The sequence below is a fragment of the Pelophylax lessonae genome, assembly GCF_965119305.1.
Source record: "Pelophylax lessonae genome assembly, chromosome: 7".
Taxonomy (NCBI): domain Eukaryota; kingdom Metazoa; phylum Chordata; class Amphibia; order Anura; family Ranidae; genus Pelophylax; species Pelophylax lessonae.
Window position 1 is genome coordinate 92022100 of NC_138774.1, and position 22958 is coordinate 92045057.

The following is a 22958-nucleotide window of genomic DNA, read 5'->3' on the forward strand; positions in this document are numbered from 1 at the left end:
AGCACTAAAGGTAATTAGGGAATGAGAAACAGAAATTTTCAATAGGAAGGTAAAGTTTCTCTTTAAAATACCACTCATAGCAACCAACCAGGCTGCCTGGCCCTCTACTGCACACTGTGGCTCAGAGGTCACAACAGGATACAGTAGAGATGTTCAATGCTAAACAAATGCCAGTCAGCTTAACTCCTCGTGCCAAAAAATATTGATGGTTTGGGCAGCATGATGGCAAGTATTTTCTCCTTTGCCAGACGCCCTATTTTTGTTTTTTAAAAATAAAGACAAAGTCTCAATAGATGTTTAGTTAGCTATATGGTTTGCTCTATGACAGCCATCTTTTTACAGGAGCTGTGAGAGAACTGCAATTTGTCACCTTGGAGCAGGGAGTAACAATAAGGGACTCCATTCCTGAACGTGCATTGTAGCTTTTTTGCTTGCAAAATCCTGGATCAATGACATAAATTATCCCATCTATCGTCAGCGAAGTCTCTGCAATGTTGGTAGCTACAACGACCTTTGAGAGAAGAGGGGGGGGAAAAAAAAAAAGTAAGACGTTCACTTTCCTAGCAGTCTGTCCTCCATTTTGTTCCCTTTTTCAAATATACACTACCTTTCTGGCTCCAGGCGGGGTGGGATCGAAGATCTTGGCCTGCATGTCAGATGGTAAGTTGGCATATATTGGTAGAACAAGCATCTCTGCTATCTTGGAGCCAAGCCGGCGACACCGTTCCTGCAACATCTCAACACACGCCTCAATCTCTTCCTGCCGAAAAGAACCAATAGTAAAATACTTAGGTAAAAATCAAATGATTCTCAGTCTGCTGAATAACTGCTGATACAGTGAATTTTTTGCCCCTAGTAGTTGGCGGAACTAGAAATGGATTACAGCTCAAGCTCGTTCACGCTATGACCATATTTTCTATATGCCTTTTTCGCACTGCACTGGTGCATTGCATAAAAATACCATATGGCTGCATTGTTAAAGAGTGCACAAAACCATATCTCGAGCAGTGTGACAGTGCCTTATGCAAAATTTGCTGGTTTTAATGGGCCAAAATTTGTGATAATAAAATGTTTTGCACCAAAGTTTAATTTGCTTTGTCTTTTCTGGGGAATGCCTACACAGGCTGCAATCCAGTACTTCAAACATCCTGGATGTAAATGCATATAGATCTCTATAAAGCATTAAAGGTTCAACATTTTGATGAGTTTTCATCTCTATCCCTTGATAATGGTGGTGTCTGCCTTTTTTTTTTTTTTTAAATGTATTAAAAAAAAACATGACACATTTCTAGTGCTGCAATCTCCTATATATTAACCTAAGGACTACATATATCAAATCTTTGTTACAATATGGACTATACTAGCATTTGCTATTTAGGCTCCATTCACACCAAGGCGATTTGAATCGCGGGTGGAATCGCAGCTATTCTGCCTGCAATTCCAAATGCGATTTTGCTGCGATAAATTGCACTGCAATTGCAGCAAAATCGCAACACGATTGTTTAACTTAAAAAGAAACAGGAGCTTCTTTTGGGCGACCGCATTGCAATTTGCCGTGATTGCAGCACAATTTATCGCGTGGCAAAATTGCACCGCGATTGGGGTGCCATTAAGAAGTAATGGCATCGCAAACGCATCCCACGTTTTGCGGCAATTTGGAATCGCCGGACGAAATCGCTGTGATTCCGCTCACGATTCAAATCGCCTAGATGCGAATGGAGCCTAAATAGCAAATGTTAGTATAGTCCATTTTGTAAATCGCCTAGGTGTGAATGGAACCTTAGTGTTTTACTACATAAAAATACTTGTTGATCCTGCCAGAAATTCCATGACTTCCTGTAGTGAGCTGACATGTTGCTTCTGTGGCACTGAAATCCCAAGCAGTCTTGTCAGTCCGGCCGAGTTCTACCCTTCAGGGGTAGGTGTCCTATAACCCCATCAGGAGAGACCTGGGAAGGGCAAAAAAGCACTGCTTAGGATTTTAGTGCAGCAGAGGCAGCATTCTCTGCTCATTACAGGAAGTAAGGAGATCACTGGATTTTTGATAGAACAGGTAATGTTCTGTAGCATTTTAAGGCAAAAACACATGGGAAATGTGCAAGTACTGCAAAGATTTAATGAATACTTTTTTTATTTTTTTTACTTGCCCAGACCTACTTTCACTAATGACGGCCAGTTACACAGAATGCCAATATAATTGGAGCGCCCACAGAAAGTCCAAACAAACCTGAGGCTCACAACCCCATTCTTCTGTAAGGTTTCCTTTTTAGTTACCAAAAAGTAAAAAAGATTTCCCTAATTTTTTTTTCTATCCAATCCATTTTCTGCTCTTCTTTATAGATTTATATGACCTTTTAACGTTTCTAGTCTTTTGGTGAGTACGCCCCTCACATGTTTGTAACATTTTATTATATCTTTTCATATGAAAACACTGAAGAAATGACACTTTGCTACAATGTAAAGTAGTGAGTGTACAGTTTGTATAACAGTGTAAATTTGCTGTCCCCTCAAAATAACTCAACACACAGCTATTAATGTCTAAACCGATGGCAACAAAAGTGAGTACACCCCTAAGTGAAAAAGTCCAAATTGGGCACAGTGTCAATTTTTTTTTTGTGTGGCCGCCATTACTTTTCAGTACTGCCTTAACCCTCTTGGGCATGGAGTTCACCAGAACTTCACAGGTTGCCACTGGAGTCCTCTTACACTCCTTTATGATGACATCACGGAGCTGATGGATGTTAGAGACCTTGCGCTCCTCCGCCTTCCATTTGAGGATGCCCCACAGATGCTCAATAGGGTTTAGGTCTAGAGACATGCTTGGCCAGTCCATCACCTTCACCCTCAGCTTCTTTAGCAAGGCAGTGATAGTCTTGGAGGTGTGTTTGGGGTCATCATGTTGTAATTTTGCCCTGAAGCCCAGTCTCCAAAAGGAGGGGATCATGCTCTGCTTCAGTATGTCACAGTACATGTTGGCGTTCATGGTTGCCGCAGTTGAAGGAAGAGCAGAGAGTAAAGTCCCAGCAGTGCAGAACGCAAAGTCTGTCTCAGCAAATCCATGCATTTTCCAGTCTCCTCAGGGGTCTTACAGCCATTAACTCCTCTGTCCAACACTGTACAGTCTGTCCCCCTTCTTTGTTATCTATGGTACTTTAAATTCAGCTACACACCTCCTCGGTGCTGTGCTGTCTGGCTCTATCCTCAAGCAGGATACAATAATTTATGCGCTTCTTACTGAGTACAGCCACATGCCCTACCCCCTGTAGGGACACAGGAACCTGCAAACCAAATTATGCAGATAAGCTGACTGTTACACACTGCACCTCTGTTAGGGACTGTCAATTTTTATAAAACAAAATAAAAAACGAAAGAAACCAATATTTCTGACCTTTGTTACATGGTTCATAAAGGAGTGTAAGAGGACTCCAGTGGCAACCTGTGAAGTTCTGGTGAACTCCATGCCCAAGAAGGTTAAGGCAGTGCTGAAAAGTAATGGCGGCCACACAAAAAAAAAATGAAGGAGAATTACACTGTGCTATATTTATCTACCCATCTCTAGGGATGAGAGCTTCTCGCCTTCACCAAATTCTTTACTCCTTTCATTGATTCAGTGACTTTTGCCATCTTGATTAGCAAGCCCAGAAGGAAATAACTGCTGTGCATGAGAGTTAACTCCTCTTGGCACCAATGCATGCCAAGAATATACTCTGAGCTGCACCTGAGTGCTTAATGTAAATTCTGTGGGCTACAATGTCCATCAATGTCACAGTGTCCATCTTTGTCCCAAGAGGAAAGGTAGAAGAATTGAAGGTCTCTTGAGTGTAGTTGCACCCAAGCCACTGCTGGGATGCTGGCTGACATAAACCCCAGAACTCTCAGGATCTCTCTCCTGGAGCACGAGGTGGACCCTATCAGCCCTCTTAACAATTAGACTACTTTCTCTACCTTTTCCCTTGGAAGAAAACATTTTTGTACCCGCGAGTCTATCAGGTAACCTAAATAGGTCTGAAACTGAGCTGGCTCCAGGGAGGACTTTTCCATGCTGACCAACCAGCCTAGCGTTTGCAGGACTGTTGACACCTTCTGGGTGTTTGATCTCACCTGGATTGCTGACAGACCAAAGATCAGTAGATCGTCCAGGTAAGGAATTAGCGCCTTTTTTCCTGGAGATGAAGATAAGCCACCGCCTCTGCCAGGATCTTTGTGAAAATTCTTGGACTGGCCGCTAGACCAAAAGGGGAGTGCCCTGAACTGCCAATGAGAGACCCCATTCTGGGTTACCACCGTAAACCTTAGGAAAGCCTGGTGTTCCGGATGAATCTGAACATGCAAGTAGGCATTCCTGAGATCCAGAGTAGTCATAAACACATTTTTGAACAGGTTTTTGCGTACTGAATAAATACCCTCCATGGAAAACCTTTTGTACTCTAGGAACTTGCTTAAGTTTCTAAGGTTTATGGTAAGGTGGTATTTCCCCGAGGGTTTGGTACCACAAACACATGTGAGTAAAAGCCTTGGTAAAGCTGACTTTCTGGCACCAGAACTACCACTTGCTGCTCTGCCAGTTCCTGGATCCCATTTAAAAGGGCTCTCTTTTTTTTAAACACTCTTGGACTGGAACATTTTCCCTCTTAATGACCAGGCCATTTTTTGCAATTCTGCACTGCATTACTTTAACGGACAATTGTGCGGTCGTACAATGCTGTACCCAAATAAAATTGATGTCCTTTTTTCCCCACAAATAGAGCTTTCTTTTGGTGGTATATGATCACCGATGCAATTTTTTTTTTTTTTTGCGCTAAACAAAGAGCGACAATTCTGTAAAAAAAAAACAATGTTTTTCACTTTCTGCTATATAACATTCCCCAAAAAATGTATAACTACGGTGGCTGGTCGGCGAGTGGTTAATTTGTCCTTGGGAGAATGTGTTAAGAAAGTTTCTTGTCGGGGTTTGGTCGAGAATTCTAGGCAGTAGCCCACTTGAATGAGTTGAGGAATTTATGGACTGAGATTTCCTCCCACTGGGAAATTAAATGAGTCTGCCCCCCCCCCCCCCCCCCCACAGTTTGACTCGGTGTCACTTTGTATCTTTAGTGCTTGAACCTGGATAGTGGAAGAGCAAATTACTTCTTTGCCTACCTCTACCAAAACTCCACTTATCAGGCTCTATTTTGGTTGTTTGTTGGTTTTTTGGTTCTTTGGTAAATTTCCTATACCTTTCCCTCTTTCTCAGAGGATCTGGACAAAACTTTATCCAAGCCTGGGCCAAACAGCAAGGACCCTTCAAAGGTGAAGCTGTGTGGTCTTTCTTTTGAAGTAAAACTGCCTTCCCAAGCTTTAACCCAAATGGCCCTCCTAGCTGAATTAATAAGCACGTCAGTTTTAGCTGAGGCTTTAACCGACTCGACTGTAGCATCAGTCAAGTAGGCGACAGTTTTCCCTATAACTGAAAGGGAATCTAGCACTTCCTAAGACTTACTTCCCTTTGAAAGGTACTTAGTAAGTCTTTCTATCCAGAAGTCTGCAATCCAGGCAATGCAGGTTGCAGCCAGCGCTGGGGCCATAGTGGATAAATTGGCGTCCCATGCTTTCTTTAGCAGGGACTCTGACTTACGGTCCATGGCATCTTTGATACTCGCTGTATCCTCAAAGGAGAGGTCAGATCTTTCAGTCACCTGTGACAGGGAGGCATACAATTTAGGACTCTTTAGGAATTTCTCCACCTCCTCCTCAAAAGGGAAAAAAACACTTACCGGGCCCTGATTTGCTCTTGGCTGCAGCCACCTGTTCTGTCTTTCCATCCTCCTTCTCCATGAGGTGGGTCCAGACAGGCTTCACGCTCTTAGAAGCCTTCTGGCTCCTAGCAGCTGAAGAGCCTGTCACTTTCCCACTGCCATGCAGGTCCAGCGTCTCCTCCACGCTTAATTCCCAGTTCTGGGTCGCGCTGCGCATGCTCCGCCTCTTCCCTGTTCAAACCAGAAGTTCCTGTTTCAGAACGAGGCTTGGAGCGCGCCGAGTCCTCCCCTCATCGATGCTGCTGTTTGGCCGGCCCTTCACAGCATGGCGCCCACTGTATGCAGGGGAGGACAGGAGGCGGCCCGAGCTGCTGAGTAGAGCACCAAAGCGGAGGGACCACTACACTGTGAGAAGCTCGAGGCGTGCAGGTAAAGTGCGGCCCTCACCGGCGTTCCTAAACCTGCCTCACAGGGGTACCAATCCGACTCTCTTAGGTCTTCTTGTCAGAGAAAAAAAAAAAACAAACAAAATGTTTCGCTGTGGGAGAAACACAATCAATACTGAGGGACAAGGGGGAAGGGTGGGGCCTTTTAACAGCTGTTAACTGATTGTGTTTGCTGTAGGGTGGAGCCTCTCATCTCTCATGTGTTGCTGTCTTGGAAGGTGAGAGGAGAAACAACGGTTTTGAAACGATCGTACGATAATCAGATCGTTCGTACAGAGATTTCTGGAGCTGATCATGACATTCATCTGATATTATCTGTTTGAACATGTACGAACATTTTTTCCCATATGATACCAGATCGTACGATTTGTCCCTGCCGGTGTGGGCTCACCTGCCATTTTCAAGGTTTCCCTTATTGAAACAATCAGGGCTTCCACCAAAGCGCATTCCCACGCTGCAGCTGAAGAGGACAGGTCCTCTTCACCATCTGATTTCGAGGACAGCGATCCCTCAAGGAGGGGGGGGGGGGGGGGCGTCCGTGGCGACCATATCAGTCTCTGAATAAGAGGTCCCCACTGAAGACGGTGAAGGCAGCGGCCGTTTTCGGCTATAAACCTTTTCCATCACAAAATCAAAGTCACCAGGCTTTCCAGTGCTGATGAAATCGCGGCCAGCAACTGCGATCCGGAAGGTCCGGTAGTCGCACTAAGGGGGTTTGAGGGTGAAACCACTGCCTGGGACTTCATAATTAGTTCAAACGTAAACAGGTGTACTGTCTCTTTAAGAGCGCTGAGCGCGGTCCCCACTGCCGATCACTGCGCTATGCGGAGTCCCCCTTAAATATATACAGATAGAGTGCGCAGGGATATGCCCACAGAGACTCCAGTACTTTACCCCCTCTCTGAGAACCCTCCAGAGCCGATCTGTGCAGCAGGAAAGTGAAAGTCACAAAATACGAAATCAGCCTGGATAGAATGTGAAAGGTCACGCTGCCTGTGTAGCTCCATAGAGCTACACAAAAATGGCCGCCAATGCAAGTCTATGGGAAGCACGGGGAAAATGCCTGCACCATGCAAGTCAATAGGGAGAAATTTTCCTATGCCCACACCAAAGATGGCGGCCCCCACGGCATGCCATGCGGGCAGGGGACCCCAAATCGGAGGCCACAGACGATCTACAACAAGACCCAGCAGGAAAAGGTACCATTTTTACCCCCCCCCAGGGCGCCTGGCGCCACAGCAATAGTGCCCCCCCAGGTCGAAACCGCAATAAGCGCAGGGGGCCGGGGGCATGGCACAGGGCATCCTGACAGGCCAGGGGGATCTTTTAGGAACCACCAGTCCTATCATCCCCAGGAGTGGGCCCACGTCCCAAAAGACCACTAAGAGATATGGGAGGGTTGCATTTACTCACCATACCATGGTGCGGGACTATAACCTGCTCATGCTCGTAGGCCAGGCTGGGAGACCTTAAGGATCTAGATTATCCAGTGCGAAACCTCAGCCGGCTATCGCTTGTAGTTCACCAGGAGGATCCCCCTGAACACTAACTAGCAGAAGTGAGTAAAGAAAATAAAACTAAATATTCTTTAAAAGAAGTCCCAGCAGGAAACCTAGGTCCTACTCCTTCACTAGGCAGAAACAAACTGGTATGCTGGAGCAGGGTGTGTGGGGTTATGCCTATAGGGACAGCCCCCCTGGCGTGGTAAACTGTTTTTTTCCTGCCTAGTACTACTCATGTAGGGGGCAGCATAACCCAATGGTATAGGAAGCATAGGAGCTGCGTCTGTCAATGGACGATAGAGAAATAGGCTTTTTGTGTACATAGAAAGAAAAGTCTTAGATCTTTTAGTTCAGCTCATGAAAAATGGGGGCAAAAACAAGTGTTGCATTTATAATTTTGTTCAGTGTAGTTATAACACTCACCACAGTGAAGAATATATATGTACCCACCTGCCCTGTCAAGAACACCAATATGTCTCCGAATGGCTGCGTAACATGAATCTGTAGGACGGACACAACACATGCCTCTAGGTAATCAGCCTCCGGAGCCTGCAGGATAGAGTTTTTTGTGAAAATCAGCATATTTAGCACTGTTATGACACTTCTACAAACTGCTGAGACCTGAAACCAGTACATACAGTACTGTGAAAAAGCCTTAGGCAGGTGAGAAAAAATGCTGTAAAATAAGAATGCTTTCAGAAATAGAAGGGTTAATAGTTTATTTTTAACAATTGACAAAATGAAAAATAATTGAACAGAAAAGAAATCCAAATCAAATCAATATTTGATGTGTCCACCCTTTGCCTTCAAAACAGCATCAATTCTTCTAGGTACACTTGCACATAGTTTTTGAAGGAACCTCAAATCCATCTGTCTCTTCATGTAATACCAGACAGACTCGATGTTGAGATCACGACTCTGTGAGGGCCAAACCGTTGATTCCAGGATTCCTTGTTCTTCTTTACGCTAGAGATTGCTTTAAGAACTGAGTTCAACCCAAAAGTGGAGCTTCCACTCATCTGCTTCCTCCCCCTCCCTCTGGTGCTCAGGGGGAAGCGGGTACCTGTTTTTGACATTCGCTGTATATTTGGGATCGTTGTCCTGCTGCAGAATAAATTTGGGGTCAGTCACACACCTCCCTGATGGTATGGCATGATGGATAAGTATTTGCCTGTATTTCTCAGCCTTGAGGACACCATTAATTCTGACCAAATCGCCAACTCCATTTGCAGAAATGCAGCCCCAAACAAGCCAAGGAACCTCCACCTTGCTTCACGGTTGCCTGCAGATATTTATTATTGAACAATTCTCCAGCCCTTCGTAAACAAGCTGCCCCCTGCTACAGCCAGATTTTTCACATTTTGACTCATCAGTCCAGAGCACCTGCTGCCATTTTTCTGCACCCTAGTTCCTATGTTTTCGTGTATAGTTAAGTCACTTAGCCTTGTTTCTTCATCCTATGCACGAAAAAATAAGAACTGGGGTGCAGAAAAATGGCATCATGTGCTCTGTACTGAGGAGTCAAAATTTGATGTTTGGAACAACCTACCTGCAAAGTTCCTTCAAAAACTGTATGCAGGTGTTCCTAGAAGAATTGATACAATTTTGAAGACAAAGGGTAGTCATACCAAATATTGATTTGATTTGAATTTTTCTTCTGTTCATTTACTTTCCATTTTGTAATTCATAAAAATAAACTATTAACATTTCTATTTCTAAACGGATTCATTTACAGCTTTTTTTCACACCTTCCTAAAATGTTTGTACAGTACTATACACTGGAAATCCAAATTAGAGAACAACCGATTTCCTAAATTTTAAGGTCACTGTTTAATCCTATTTGAAATTATATAAACAGGAGTAATAGAGCAGTTTTGTTAGGCACATTTCATGAGTTACATATATTTTGAAGCACAGAATAAAAAACTTCAAAAAGATTTGAAAAAGAACATTGATCAAAATAAAAGAACACTTTCAAATACCTCCCATTTATTGGTGTTAATCTGGCACATTGTGCCATTTTCTTTAAATATCTGATAAGCCCTGTTTAACTGGCAGCCTAACTTTCCAGTTTTAACTGACTGCAAGATTGTGAGCCGTTCCAAAGCTAATGAACCCTCCGGCAGCAGGTTGTCCAGATGAAGGCCAAAGGGATGACCCTTTTATACATAACTAGGTATGTTTGTCGATCTAAATCTGTGATTTCTAGAATATTGCATCTTTACAATGTCACAAACTCATTCAAGTCCACCAAGAAGGCTGGTCGTCCACGAAAAACGAATGCAAGAGAGGACAGGATAATGCGGAGAATCTCAATGGGCAATCGGTGCAACACTGCAGCTGCGATTGCTCGCCAGTTCAGCGCTGAACAGAGCAAGGACCTGTCTCGTCATACAGTGTCTCGCCATTTAAGAGAATTTGGATTGAAAGCCCACTCTGCAATGACCAAACCGCTCATTAGCAGAAAGAATCAAAAGGCTACACTATCCTTTGCTGAGGAGCATGTTTTGTGGACAGAGGAGAACTGGTCCAAAGTTCACTTTAGTTATGAAAGCAAGTTTAATTTGGTTCCGATGGGAAACATTATGTTCTTCATCAAACTGTGGAAAGACTGAACCCAAAGTGTGTAAATAAGTCAGTGAAAAGGTGGAGGGGGAAGCGTCCTGGTTTGGGGGATCTTTTCAGCAGCAGGAGTTGGGCCTGTTATACAGCTACATGGCAGAGTGAATGCAAATGTTTATTACAACCTTCTTCGATAACATGCGATTCCTTCCCTGTCTTCGTCACCCAATCAGCTAGCAATTTTCATGCACCACAATGCCCCTTATCACACAGCAAAACGGGTAGAGCAGTTCCTTGAAGCTGAAAACATTGAAACAATGAAATAGCCAGCCCAAAGTCCTGATCTAAACCCAATAGAAAACCTCTGGAAAAATCTTTGGTGACAAAGTTATGGCCAAGAAGCCCACTACAGTCACCGAACTGTGGAAGAGACTGGAAGAAGAGTGGAACAAAATTACACCAGAGCAGTGCGAGAGACTAGTGGTGTCCTGTGGCCGCAGATGTGCTGAAGTCATTAAAAGCGAGGGCCTGTACACTTCCTACTAATTGCTGATTGTTGTAAGCATTAGAATTTTTAGTTGTAATCTTTGTCCGAGCTACAGTCATTGCTATTCTCTAGTTTGTAGAAAACACAGTGATCAAATTGAAACAAAAAATCCATCATTTGCTAAGCAATGAAGATTACATTATTTCTGAAAAAAAGTCAACAGTTCATACATTTTTTTTTCAAATTTTGATCTCCAGTATATATACAGTGGGTACGGAAAGTATTCAGACCCCCTTAAATTTTTCACTCTTTGTTATATTGCAGCCATTTGCTAAAATCATTTAAGTTCATTCTTCTTCCTCATGAATGTACACATAGCACCCCATACTGACAGAAAAACACAGAATTGTTGACATTGTTGCAGATTTATTAAAAAAGAAAAACTTAAATATCACATGGTCCTAAGTATTCAGACCCTTTGCTGTGACACTCATATATTTAACTCAGGTGCTTTCCATTTCTTCTGATCATCCTTGAGATGGTTCTACACCTTCATTTGAGTCCAGCTGTGTTTGATTATACTGATTGGACTTGATTAGGAAAGCCACACACCTGTCTATATAAGACCTTCCAGATCACAATGCATGTCAGAGCAAATGAGAATCATGAGGTCAAAGGAACTGCCTGAAGAGCTCAGAGACAGAATTGTGGCAAGTCACAGATCTGGCCAAGGTTACAAAAAGATTTCTGCTGCACTTAAGGTTCCTAAGAGCACAGTGGCCTCCATAATCCTCAAATGGAAGACGTTTGGGACGACCAGAACCCTTCCTAGAGCTGGCCGTCCGGCCAAACTGAGCTATCGGGGGAGAAGAGCCTTGGTGAGAGAGGTAAAGAAGAACCCAAAGATCACTGTGGCTGAGCTCCAGAGATGCAGTCAGGAGATGGGAGAAAGTTGTAGAAAGTCAACCATCACTGCAGCCATCCACCAGTCGGGGCTTTATGGCAGAGTGGCCCGACGGAAGCCTCTCCTCAGTGTAAGACACATGAAAGCCCGCATGGAGTTTGCTAAAAAACACCTGAAGGACTCCAAGATGGTGAGAAATAAGATTCTCTGGTCTGATGAGACCAAAATAGAACTTTTTGGCCTTAATTCTAAGCGGTATGTGTGGAGAAAACCAGGCACTGCTCATCACCTGTCCAATACAGTCCCAACAGTGAAGCATGGTGGTGGCAGCATCATGCTGTGGGTGTGTTTTTCAGCTGCAGGGACAGGACGACTGGTTGCAATTGAGGGAAAGATGAATGCGGCCAAGTACAGGGATATCCTGGACAAAAACCTTCTCCAGAGTGCTCTGGACCTCAGACTGGGCCGAAGGTTTACCTTCCAACAAGACAATGACCCTAAGCACACAGCTAAAATAACGAAGGAGTGGCTTCACAACAACTCCGTGACTGTTCTTGAATGGCCCAGCCAGAGCCCTGACTTAAACCCAATTGAGCATCTCTGGAGAGACCTAAAAATGGCTGTCCACCAACGTTTACCATCCAACCTGACAGAACTGGAGAGGATCTGCAAGGAGGAATGGCAGAGGATCCCCAAATCCAGGTGTGAAAGACTTGTTGCATCTTTCCCAAAAAGACTCCTGGCTGTATTAGATCAAAAGGGGGCTTCTACTAAATACTGAGCAAAGGGTCTGAATACTTAGGACCATGTGATATTTCAGTTTTTCTTTTTTAATAAATCTGCAACAATGTCAACAATTCTGTGTTTTTCTGTCAGTATGGGGTGCTATGTGTACATTCATGAGGAAGAAGAATGAACCTAAATGATTTTAGCAAATGGCTGCAATATAACAAAGAGTGAAAAATTTAAGGGGGTCTGAATACTTTCCGTACCCACTGTAGATATGCACTTACTATACCACGTACAACAGCATATGCATGAAAGATGCAACCTGCCACATGATACTAATCATAGCTTTCACCTATTGGTTGCTTTTTTGCTCTCTGTTCCAGTTAGTTCAACATTTAGGGCTTTTTTATAACCCAAATATGAAAACAAAAAGATACAATCATGCAATTTGATCATAAACAGGAAATATTAACTGAATACTAAATGATTTGTCCTACCTGGGAATATGCTTCTTAAGATTTTGGTTCAGGATGCGGGTTTAGGCTTGCTAAGGGTTAAAGAGATTGTAAACCCTCGAAAAAAACAAAAAAAAAAAACCTGTAGGACAAAGGCATAACGAGCTAGTATGCATCACATAATAGCTTATTACTTACCTTAGAACGAACCCTTCCAGCGGCGCCCGCTCACCAGCGACATCTTCCGTGACACGGCTGACATCTTCCCTGGTGTTTCTTCTGGGTTCGCGGGCCCCAACACGGAAAGTGGCCAGAGCCGTGATGACGTCACTCCCATGCATGCACGCGGGAGCCGCCTGTTTGCGGCACCGGCTCTGAAGGTCTGGCACGGTAAGCCGGACCTTAAGAGCGCATGAGCCGATGACCTCATCGGCTGCGTGCATTCTGAATATCTCCTAAACTGTGCAAGACTTTACTTGTGTCAGATCAGTTAAGACAGCTCTCATAGGGAAGAATTGATTTGTACACATCCTACGACATGCTCCCAAAGTAGGAGCGTATGTCGCACCAGTGTGAACCAGGCCTAAAACATGAATGTTTTGGGGGATTTTATATAAAGTATAAAGCACAATATTCTAAAGTATATACAATACACTTTTTTGGTGCCTTTGTCTCTGCTCGGAGGTGAACCCTCTCTGTCAAACTGTACAGTTGTCAGGAAGAGGGGGAGATCCTTCTAATAGATACATTCTTTCCAGTCTTAGTGGAAAGTTTGCCTCACATTAGAAGGACAGAAAGATTTCTTCTTGCTTCCTGTTGTGGACTGTGGCAATAAATCTCCCCAGCAAAAAAAAAGAAAAAAAAAATTCACACAAAATTAACAGTAATCCTAACAATTTGTTACTCTATGTTTTTGATTAAGCCCCCTATTAAGCTAATTTAGCGCAATTTCAAAGCCGCACATCAGTGCAATTTGCAGTGCCGATTTCACTGCAGCTTGCAACGTTACACAACAGAAGTCTATACAAGTGGCAATTAAATCAACAAACAGTAGTGCAAGAACTTTTTTCAAAGTTGCTGCAATTCATGAACGATTCAATTGCAGACAATGGGGTAGAACTTGTAATGCGATTTGGAACTGTCAAATCACATGACAAATCACACAGGTGTGAACGGGGGTTTAGATACTTTTTCAGAAGGGAATCTCTATAACTCTGCTACTCAGCCACTGTCCTCGTGAAACATTTGCCCTCAGCATCTAAGCAGCCTACCTTGGTGTAGTAGATATCCACAGGGTACCGACGTCCAGGAATTCGGAAAACTGGTGCATCGTCAAAGAAAGAAGAAAATCGCTCTGTGTTCAGAGTGGCACTCGAGACTAGGACCTTGAGATCTGGTCGGAAACGGGCAATGTCCTTAATGAGGCCAAACAGCACGTCTGTGTGAAGGGTCCGCTCATGGGCTTCATCTATAATTACTACACTGAAAAAAAAACATGCCATATACAAATTACTTGGATTACAAGAAAGTTCCTGAAAGAATCATGGAGGCTGTCATTCTGCTAATGCTAGCTTGTGTGGCTACTATGCAGATCTTCATGCCTGAATATACTGTGCCCCTGACATAAGGACTTTGGACTTTTTCGGAGATGCATATTGATTACAGATCAATGGCTCATAAAAAATTGTGAAGCCAAAAGGCTAGCGTAATAGTTAGACAAACAGCATCTTCAAAAGGAGCTCAGCAATGGCAAAACAATGGCAGTTGTAATATTTCTTGGAGTTTGCCTTAATCATGATTACCAGTGGAAGAAGGTGGGCAAAACTTTTGCTTAGTAGTGGGAGTTTCTTTAAATCGAGATCAGTACATCATACCTGTAACCAGCCAAGTCTGGTTCAGTGAGGAATTCACGCAGCAACATCCCGTCGGTCATATACTTCAACACAGTGCGCTCAGATGTACAGTCCTCAAATCTAATGCTGTATCCCACCTGGAATGGGGAGGGTAGAGGAGGAAAGAATTAGAGAGGATACGAAGATCCAGTGAGCCTATTGTAGGTGCTGCCTTTGCCGCAATGAAATCTCAAGCACTATTATCAGCTGTACCCAGTACCCTCTGTGGACTACAGAACTTTTCCCCCTATATCATGGAGATGAGGAGAGGGGGAGGAGTTGTTTAGTTGTGCAAGTTTAGAAGCGAGATGCCTAGGGTGCAAGGCTGATCCACAATATACACAGTACAGAGAGTAAATATTGCCACCCTAGGACAGGAAGGGTGTTCCTGACAAGATCACAGGATGAAAAGAAAAAGAAAAAGAAAAAAAAAAAAGGTTAACTCTTGCAATCACCACACTTAAAAACTGGAAAGCTTCAATATACATTTGTGTTTTTGGGTTTAGATTTGCTTTACTACACTTTTTTTATTAGCATCTACACAGCACTATGTTGTGTCTCCAAAAGAATATCAGAAATAGAAAAGGACAAACAAAAAAATGACAACAACATACAAAAAAACAAACTACAGTTATCACCGACAGCTTTATTACCTCATTGCCCAGTTTAACGGACATCTCCTGTGACACACGAGCTGCCACACTCATGGCTGCTACTCTTCGAGGCTGCGTGCATCCGATTTTCATTCCATTTTGTGTGTAACCCTACACAGGACAGATGAGAAAAACAGAAGCACTAAATATTGCCCTTAACTGCATGAATCTCTTTAATTACCCTATCTCCAGAAGGTTTTACCCCCTTCATTACCAGGCCATTTTTTTGCTATTTAGCACTGTGTTATTGTAACTGGTAATTGCGCAGTTATACAAACGCTGTACCCAAACGAAATGTATACATTTTTTTATTTTTAATACAAATAGAGCGTTCTTTTGATCATCTTTGTTTTTTTTTATTTTTTATTAAATAAATGAAAAAAAAAAAAAAAGACTGAAAAAATGTAAAAGCAAAAAATTAAAGAAAAATAAATAAATAAAAAATTACTTTCTGCTATAAAACATCCACATCCATTAAAAAAAAATCTAATTTATTCATAGATTTTGCCCAAAATGTATTCTGCTACGTGTCTTTGGTTAAAAAAAAAATTGGTTAAAAAAAAAAAAAAAAATCCCAATAAGTGTATATTGCTTGGTTTGCATGACAGGTATAGTAGTGTCTACAAACTATGGGATATATACTGGAATTTTTTTTTTATACTAGTTACGGAGGTGATAAGTAACATAGAATGGGACTGCGATAGTGCAGCGGCAAATATGACACTGAGTGGGAACTAGCTGCCACTGACACCAATACAGTGATAATACTATACACAGTCACTGTACTAATGACAGGAAGGGCTTAACACAGTGGATCGAACCCCAGGGGTTCGGTGAGTCAGTCTCGCGGGTTCGGCGGAGGTCATTTCTGAGCTGGTCTCTGAAAGACAACAGCAGAAGTCACACTGATTTGCAGTAAATACTGTATTCATTATTATGTTTTTGTGTGAAAATCATGTTTTAATGGTTTTGTTCTTAATGGTTTTGTTCATTTTGTGCACCTATGTATAAATATATACCTAAATATATACCTATGTTTTGAATTTGAAAAAATCATATTTTATTTTTCCAATTAAGAAGGGTTCGGTGAATGCGCATATGAAACTGGTGGGGTTCAGTCCCTTCAACAAGGTTAAGAACCACTGGCTTAACATCTTGGCAATCAAGAGTTTAAATGTGTGCTTAACAAGGGTTCCTTAGTGAAATGTGCACTGCTTTTTACTTGCTTTACAAGGAGACAAAACAGAAAAATTGTTCCCTCAGTACAGAGCCCTGTGTTGGATTATCAATTGGATAGTGGGCAGTAATTGGATACAGCCGATCAGCAGGTCCTGGCCATGAATCACTGGCTGGGACCTGCAGACAGTCTCCGGCCATGTACAATGATAGCAGGTGTTGGCGGGGGGGGGGGGGGGGGGTGGGGGGTACGCATGCGCGCACCTAAACCTGGAAACAGGCAGCTGTGCCTCTACGGACCAAACATCCGCAGTACATTGCGGGCAGGTGGTACAGAAGTAGTTAAAGTAAACCTGCCCTGGCCTAAAAAAGCAACAATAAAGCTAAAGTGCAGGATCTTATGGTGAATGCAAATCCCGAGAACTTTGTTTTAGCTATACAAACTGTTTAACCGTTAAATTAAAGGGGGCGAGACTAGCACCAAGACAGGCTGAGGCTTAATCATGACTGAATAATAATAAACATACTTGCAGGCACCACAAGCTTTAGCTTTTCAGCACTACTGCCATCTTGGAAATATATCAGATCTAGTCAGTACACTTTAAGGGTTTGTTTATACCTGTATCAATCTTTTAAAAGCAATCTGTGGTCGATCAGTTTTCACAGAGAAATGCAATTGCCACTGACAGGTTTTTAGGACACATTACCGCTGCCCCCTGAATACCTGTGTGAATTTTTGGGGGTTTTTCTGGCCTGCAATTGTGGTGCTGCCACTCAACTTCAATGGGTAGTGTTCAGCAGCAGTACTGGTTGCTAAATGCAACAGAGGGGTTGTTTTTGCCACAGCATGTGTACATTCCAATCTGGTCTTGTCTTTGTGGCTTAACCACTTGCCGACCGCCGCACGACTATCTACGTCGGCGGTCAGCCCCTCACAGGCAAACTGACGTAGGTCTACGTCGCTTGCTTGTGAGTCACGGACCCCCCCGCGCGTGTGACCGGCGGACCCGATGTCCGCCGGTCACTCTGCGATCGGCGGGGGAGAGGGAGAAAGTCAGGCGGCTTGTGTAAACAAGCTGCCTGTCATTCTCCCCTCTGTATGATTGATGATCATACGGTTCTACTATGTAGAACCGTTGATCACCGTTCATACAGCTGAAGCCACAGCCAATCACAGTAGAAAGCACGCCCCTAGGGACACACATAGCCCCTCCCTTTCAAAAAAAAGTTAACCCCTTCACTGCCAGTGTATTTTTACAGTAACAGTGCATATGTATAGCACTGATTACTGTAGAAATGTCACTGGTAACCCCAAAAGTGTCAAAAATGTCAGTCAAGGGTTCGATCTGTCCGCCGCAATGTCGCAGTACCGCAAAAAAAAAAACAACAAAAATGACAAAAATCTTTCCATTTGTTAGTAATCGCGATAACTTTTGCGCAAACCAATCAAAATACGCTTTTTGCGATTTTTTTTTACCAAACATAGGTAGCATAAAACAAATTGGCCGAAAATTTTAAAAAAATTTTGATTTTTACATTTTTTTGGGGGGGAATTTCATATAAAAAATTTGAAAAATATTGCTATTTTTGCAAAATTTACGCTCTTTTTTTGTTAATAGCGCATGATCAAAAAATCACACAGGTGATCAAATACCACCAAAAGAAAGCTCTGTTTGTGGGAAAAAAAGACGCCAAATTCGTTTAGGTACAGCGTCGCACGACCGCGCAATTGTCCGTTAAAGTAACGCAGTGCCGAATCGCAAAATACCCCCTGGTCGTTTAGCAGCCAAATCCTCCGGGGCTTAAGTGGTTAAGGGGGGTGGGGGGAGGGGGTGTGCCCCAAAACATCAAGTCTTAATTAAGCCTTTACACAATAGGTTATATATCGAATAGTAAAGACCCACAATTTAATCTGCACAAAAAAAGCATGCAATAAGAACAGAATTTGAAGCATGGACAACTCACTTCCTCATGCAGATACTGTGGGATCTGGGTTGTCTTGCCAGATCCAGTCTCCCCTTCAATAATGAGGATTTGATGCTCAGCGATGGCTTTGAGAAGATCTTCTCGGTACGGGAAGACAGGAAGGCTGCGGCGCACCTCTTGCATGGACAATTTCTTTTTTTCCAGCTCGGAGAGTGCTTTTTCATTTTCATCTTCCTGACAATTTAGAAAGAAAAATATATATGCCTTAACCTAAGAGTTCAAATTTGCCCTAAGATAGATGTGAAACCTAAGACCATATAAACACGGCAATTTGTGTTGGGACTGGTAAATGTTATTTAATGACATTCTGAAGTAAAAGGCACACTATTTTACAAAAAGTATTGGGACGCCTGCCTTTACACGCACATGAACTTTAATGGAATCATAGTCTTAGTCCGTAGGGTTCAATATTGAGTTGGCCCACCTTTCGCAGCTTTAACAGCTTCAGTTCTTCTGGGAAGGCTGTCCACAAGGTTATGGAGTGTGTCTATGGCAATGTTTGACTATTCTTCCACAAAGCGCATTCTCCGCTCCAATTAATCCCAAAGGTGTTCTATCGGGTTGAAATCAGGACTCTGTGCAGGCCAGTCAAGTTCTTCCATCCCAAACTCGCTCATCTATGTCTTTATGGACCTTGCTTTGTGCACTGGTCCAATTCATTTGGTGGAGGGTGGTGTGGGGTTGTTTTTCAGGGGTTGGGCTAGGCCCCTTAGTTTCAGGGAAAATACCAAGACATTTTGGACAATTTCATGCTCCCAACTTTGTGGGAACAGTTTGGGGATAGCCCCTTCCTGTTCCAACATGACTGCGCACAAGTGCACAAAGCAAGGTCCATAAAGACATGGATAAGGGAGTTTGGGGTGGAGGAACTTGACTGGCCTGCACAGAGTCCTGACCTCAACCCAATAGAACACCTTTGGGATTAATTAGTGCCTGACCTCACAAATGCGCTTCTGGAAGATTGATCAAACATTCCCATAGACACACTCCTAAACCTTGTGGACAGCCTTCCCACAAGAGTTGAAGCTGTTATAGCTGCAAATAGTGGGCCAACCCAATATTAAACCCTACGGACTAAGACTGGGATGCTATTAAAGTTTATGTGCGGATAAAAGGTAGGCTTTCCAAAAATAGTGGATCCAATTGAAGAAAAAAAAAAAAAACAAAACATACATGGACTTTCTTGGTACCCTATAGACAACTCATTCCAAAATACAGATTTTAGTACACAAGTCAAGTTAAAGCAGTTGTAAACCACTGGTTGCTTTTTTTTTTTTTTTGGACCTGCAAAGTAAAGGTATAATGTACTAGAATGCATTGCATACTAGTACATTATGTGAAACTTACCTGAAAACGAAGCTCTCCAGCAATGCGATGTAATCATTAGAGGCAGCGTTCATTTCCTTTTTCTTTCCGGGTCCACAGGCTTCAGCTGTGTGACAGGCCAAAGCCGCGATGACGTCACTCCCGCATATGCGCAGGGGAGCCGTCATTCACGGCACAGGTTTCTGAAGGAACGGGTGGCTGTTCCTTCAGAGCGCATGCGCCGATGATGTCATCGGCTGCATGCAATGGAAATATCTCCTAAACGGTACACGTTTAGGAGATATTTACAGTACCTATAGATAAGCCTTATTTTAGGCTTACCTAGAGGTACAAATTATAGCTTAGAGTTTACATACTCTTTAAAAAAACACAAATAAAATATTGATTTGGCGCTAACCCAAGGTCTAAATAAAAGTAAAGAAATTTTAAAAATTCTGAAAGTTCTGTGGTTTCACTTTGAATAAATGATTATTTTTTTTAAAAATTGGGCCTCACATATTTCTTACTTTTGAGATATTACACGCTTTTCTACTGTTAAATGGCTTTGTTTGAATTGATACTGCAGCAACACAAACCCTTCTAGCTCCACAGAACGCTAAGCAAAGGTTTGACATGCAGACATCCAACACAAACACAACCAACCAATGCACTCCAGAAGCCAATGCTTAACTATAACCGCCCACCTCTGAAATTTTAATTACAATTACATTTTTATTTTTTTCACAGGTACTTTTGTGGAGAGATCTGGGGGTCTAAAAGCATTTAAAACGCCATGTTTGGCTATCTTGAATGCAGTCATTTATTTTTAATCTGGCGCCAGACAGTATCCAGAAGTGAAGTCACTCATGACATCACTTCCGGGTTTTTGCAAGGAGACCCAGAGCCGAATGTGGCTTTGATCAGGTCTTCGGCGGCCGTGCAGGCTGGTTGCCCAGATCTCCCGGTGGGACTGTAATGACAGCTGCATCGGTTGTCATTACAAGACAGCCGACTGTCGGCTATGGATGCTGTTACCGGGGCGATGCCTCTAGCTGCAGGCATCACTCCGGTACAAGATCTTTCCCAAAATATCAGCAATATTGTTAACCTCCGGGGCCGATTCCGATATATCGGGAAAAGTGCATATCGGCCCTCGATATATCGGCTTTGCCGATAATCGGTCGATCCATAATTTAGAGTAAAGCTTATTTTATGCTGTGCTCCCTATCCCCCCAAAAAATGAAAGAGTGAAACATTGTCAAGGTCATATATGAAACATTGTCAAGGTCATATAGAAAACAAAAACAGGAGAAAATGTAGGGTTTTAGCTAGACAGGCAAACACACAGCAAGGTCATAGGACAGCCATCTATTAGGTCACCCAGTCAATTTTAAGTAAGCCTTTCCCAAAAATAATATGAAGGCTTCCACTGCGGATCTTTTACTAAAACAACAATAGTTGCCTAGCTGTAATACAGTACTGACCTTATGGCTTCAGTACTTTCAGTCATAAACCCAAAGAAAGTATACAGAAGTCAAGAAAGACAAATTATTGCAGGTCTGTAGTCATTAATAATTAATTAAAGTGAAATTAAAGGCAAGTTGTTTTGTTTGTCATACATCACCTGCTCTGTGCAGTGGTATTTCACAGAACAACCCCGAGTCTCCTCTTCTCAGGTCTCTCGCCGGTGCTACTCGTTCCCTCTCTGCGCCCAGAGCAAACAGCTTGTGATACGAAACTTGTGTATTGCAATCAGCATTTTCATGATTAGGCACCCCTGATGCATTTACGTTCATACGTGTATATGTGGAGGTGGGCTAAAATTATTATTTTTTTTTTTAAATTTTACTTAATTTATTTTTTTTTCCCTATCACATAGGCCCATCCACAACATCGTCCCCCAGTTACATCAATAGCCTTATCTGCAGATATTGTCCAAATCGTTCTCTCCGCTCCTCCCAAGACCTCTAGCTCTCGGTACTGCCTCCCACGCTCACCTCCAGGACTGCTCCAGAGCCTCTCCCATCCTCTAGAACTCCCTGCCCCAATAAGCCCTATCGGCCCCCTATACCCTGTCCACCTTTAGGCAATCCCTGAAAAAAAAAAAAAAAAAAAACGTACCTAGTCAGGGAAGCCTACCCCACCTCCACCCAAGAACTATACCCGAGTCACCTCCATCAGATCATCCCCAAAGCTATTACCTTTTGTACCACCTCCCTTTCCCTTTAGACTGTAAGCTCCATGAGCAGAGTCCTTCTATTCTTACTGTAATAAACTGTATTGTAATTGTAAAGTCCCCCACTCTAGATTGTAAAGCTCTGCGCAAACTGTTGGCGCCATATAAATCCTATATAATTCTAACAACGATAAAAAAAAATAAAACGCCCTACTGTTAGTTCCGTATGTAGTACAGACCTGGCAGTGAAAGGTCAAATGCAACACGTTTATTTTTGACTGGATGGCATCTGTAACCAATGGCACGAATCAGTGCTCTTTGGAGTGTAAAACAGGGACAAACATGTGACCGCGGGACCTCTCACCTTCTCAACAGTTCCTTTAATTTGCGTTGCACTGACAAACTGTATCACCTCATCTTCCTCCATCACATAGTCATACTGCTTTTGTCCCCGTGCACGAGCATCCTTTGCACCAAATGTCAGAGAAGCTGCTCCAATGTGCTCCTCCTCCCATCGCCTCTGTTCTTCACGAGGGGCAAAACGCTCTTCTGTCACCGGCTCCTCATAGCGGTCTGGAATTTTCTGCATAGTATGAAATACAACCATTAGAAGTACTTCAGTAAGTTAACTGGAATATAGCATGTAGCAAAAATACCCTTAACACCTGGTAAAATTTTAAACATATCCGGGGACAAGTGCAAATAAACAAAAAATTTTACTTATCCCTTTTGCCCCTTTACCCTGATGTGGCCTAACCTAACCCTATCCCTCCACAGATGCATAACCTACAAACCAAAAGCCACAGCCTGAGCCTGAAGATGCAGCCCCACAGAAGTCTATAGGATTAAAATGCAAAGGTGCAGGTATAGGACAGTGAGACTTGTGTTAGTGGATGTAAAAAAAATAAAAGCACTGGGAGGTTGCGTTACATAGTTAACCAGGGTGAAAA

The 22958-nt window shown here is 42.9% G+C and overlaps 1 protein-coding gene across 1 annotated transcript in view; it reads right to left on the reverse strand.

Annotated features, from left to right (window-relative positions):
• Window positions 1–22958, reverse strand: part of DHX16 (DEAH-box helicase 16) — an 81534-nt gene that overhangs the window by 43252 nt on the left and 15324 nt on the right. The window contains exons 6-13 of the mRNA XM_082264357.1: window positions 22373–22591; window positions 18507–18701; window positions 15366–15476; window positions 14695–14810; window positions 14092–14302; window positions 8134–8232; window positions 608–760; window positions 371–511 (exon numbers count right to left, since the gene is read on the reverse strand). Coding sequence (XP_082120483.1) covers window positions 371–511; window positions 608–760; window positions 8134–8232; window positions 14092–14302; window positions 14695–14810; window positions 15366–15476; window positions 18507–18701; window positions 22373–22591 — 1245 coding nt within the window. The remainder of the gene's footprint in view (window positions 1–370; window positions 512–607; window positions 761–8133; window positions 8233–14091; window positions 14303–14694; window positions 14811–15365; window positions 15477–18506; window positions 18702–22372; window positions 22592–22958) is intronic.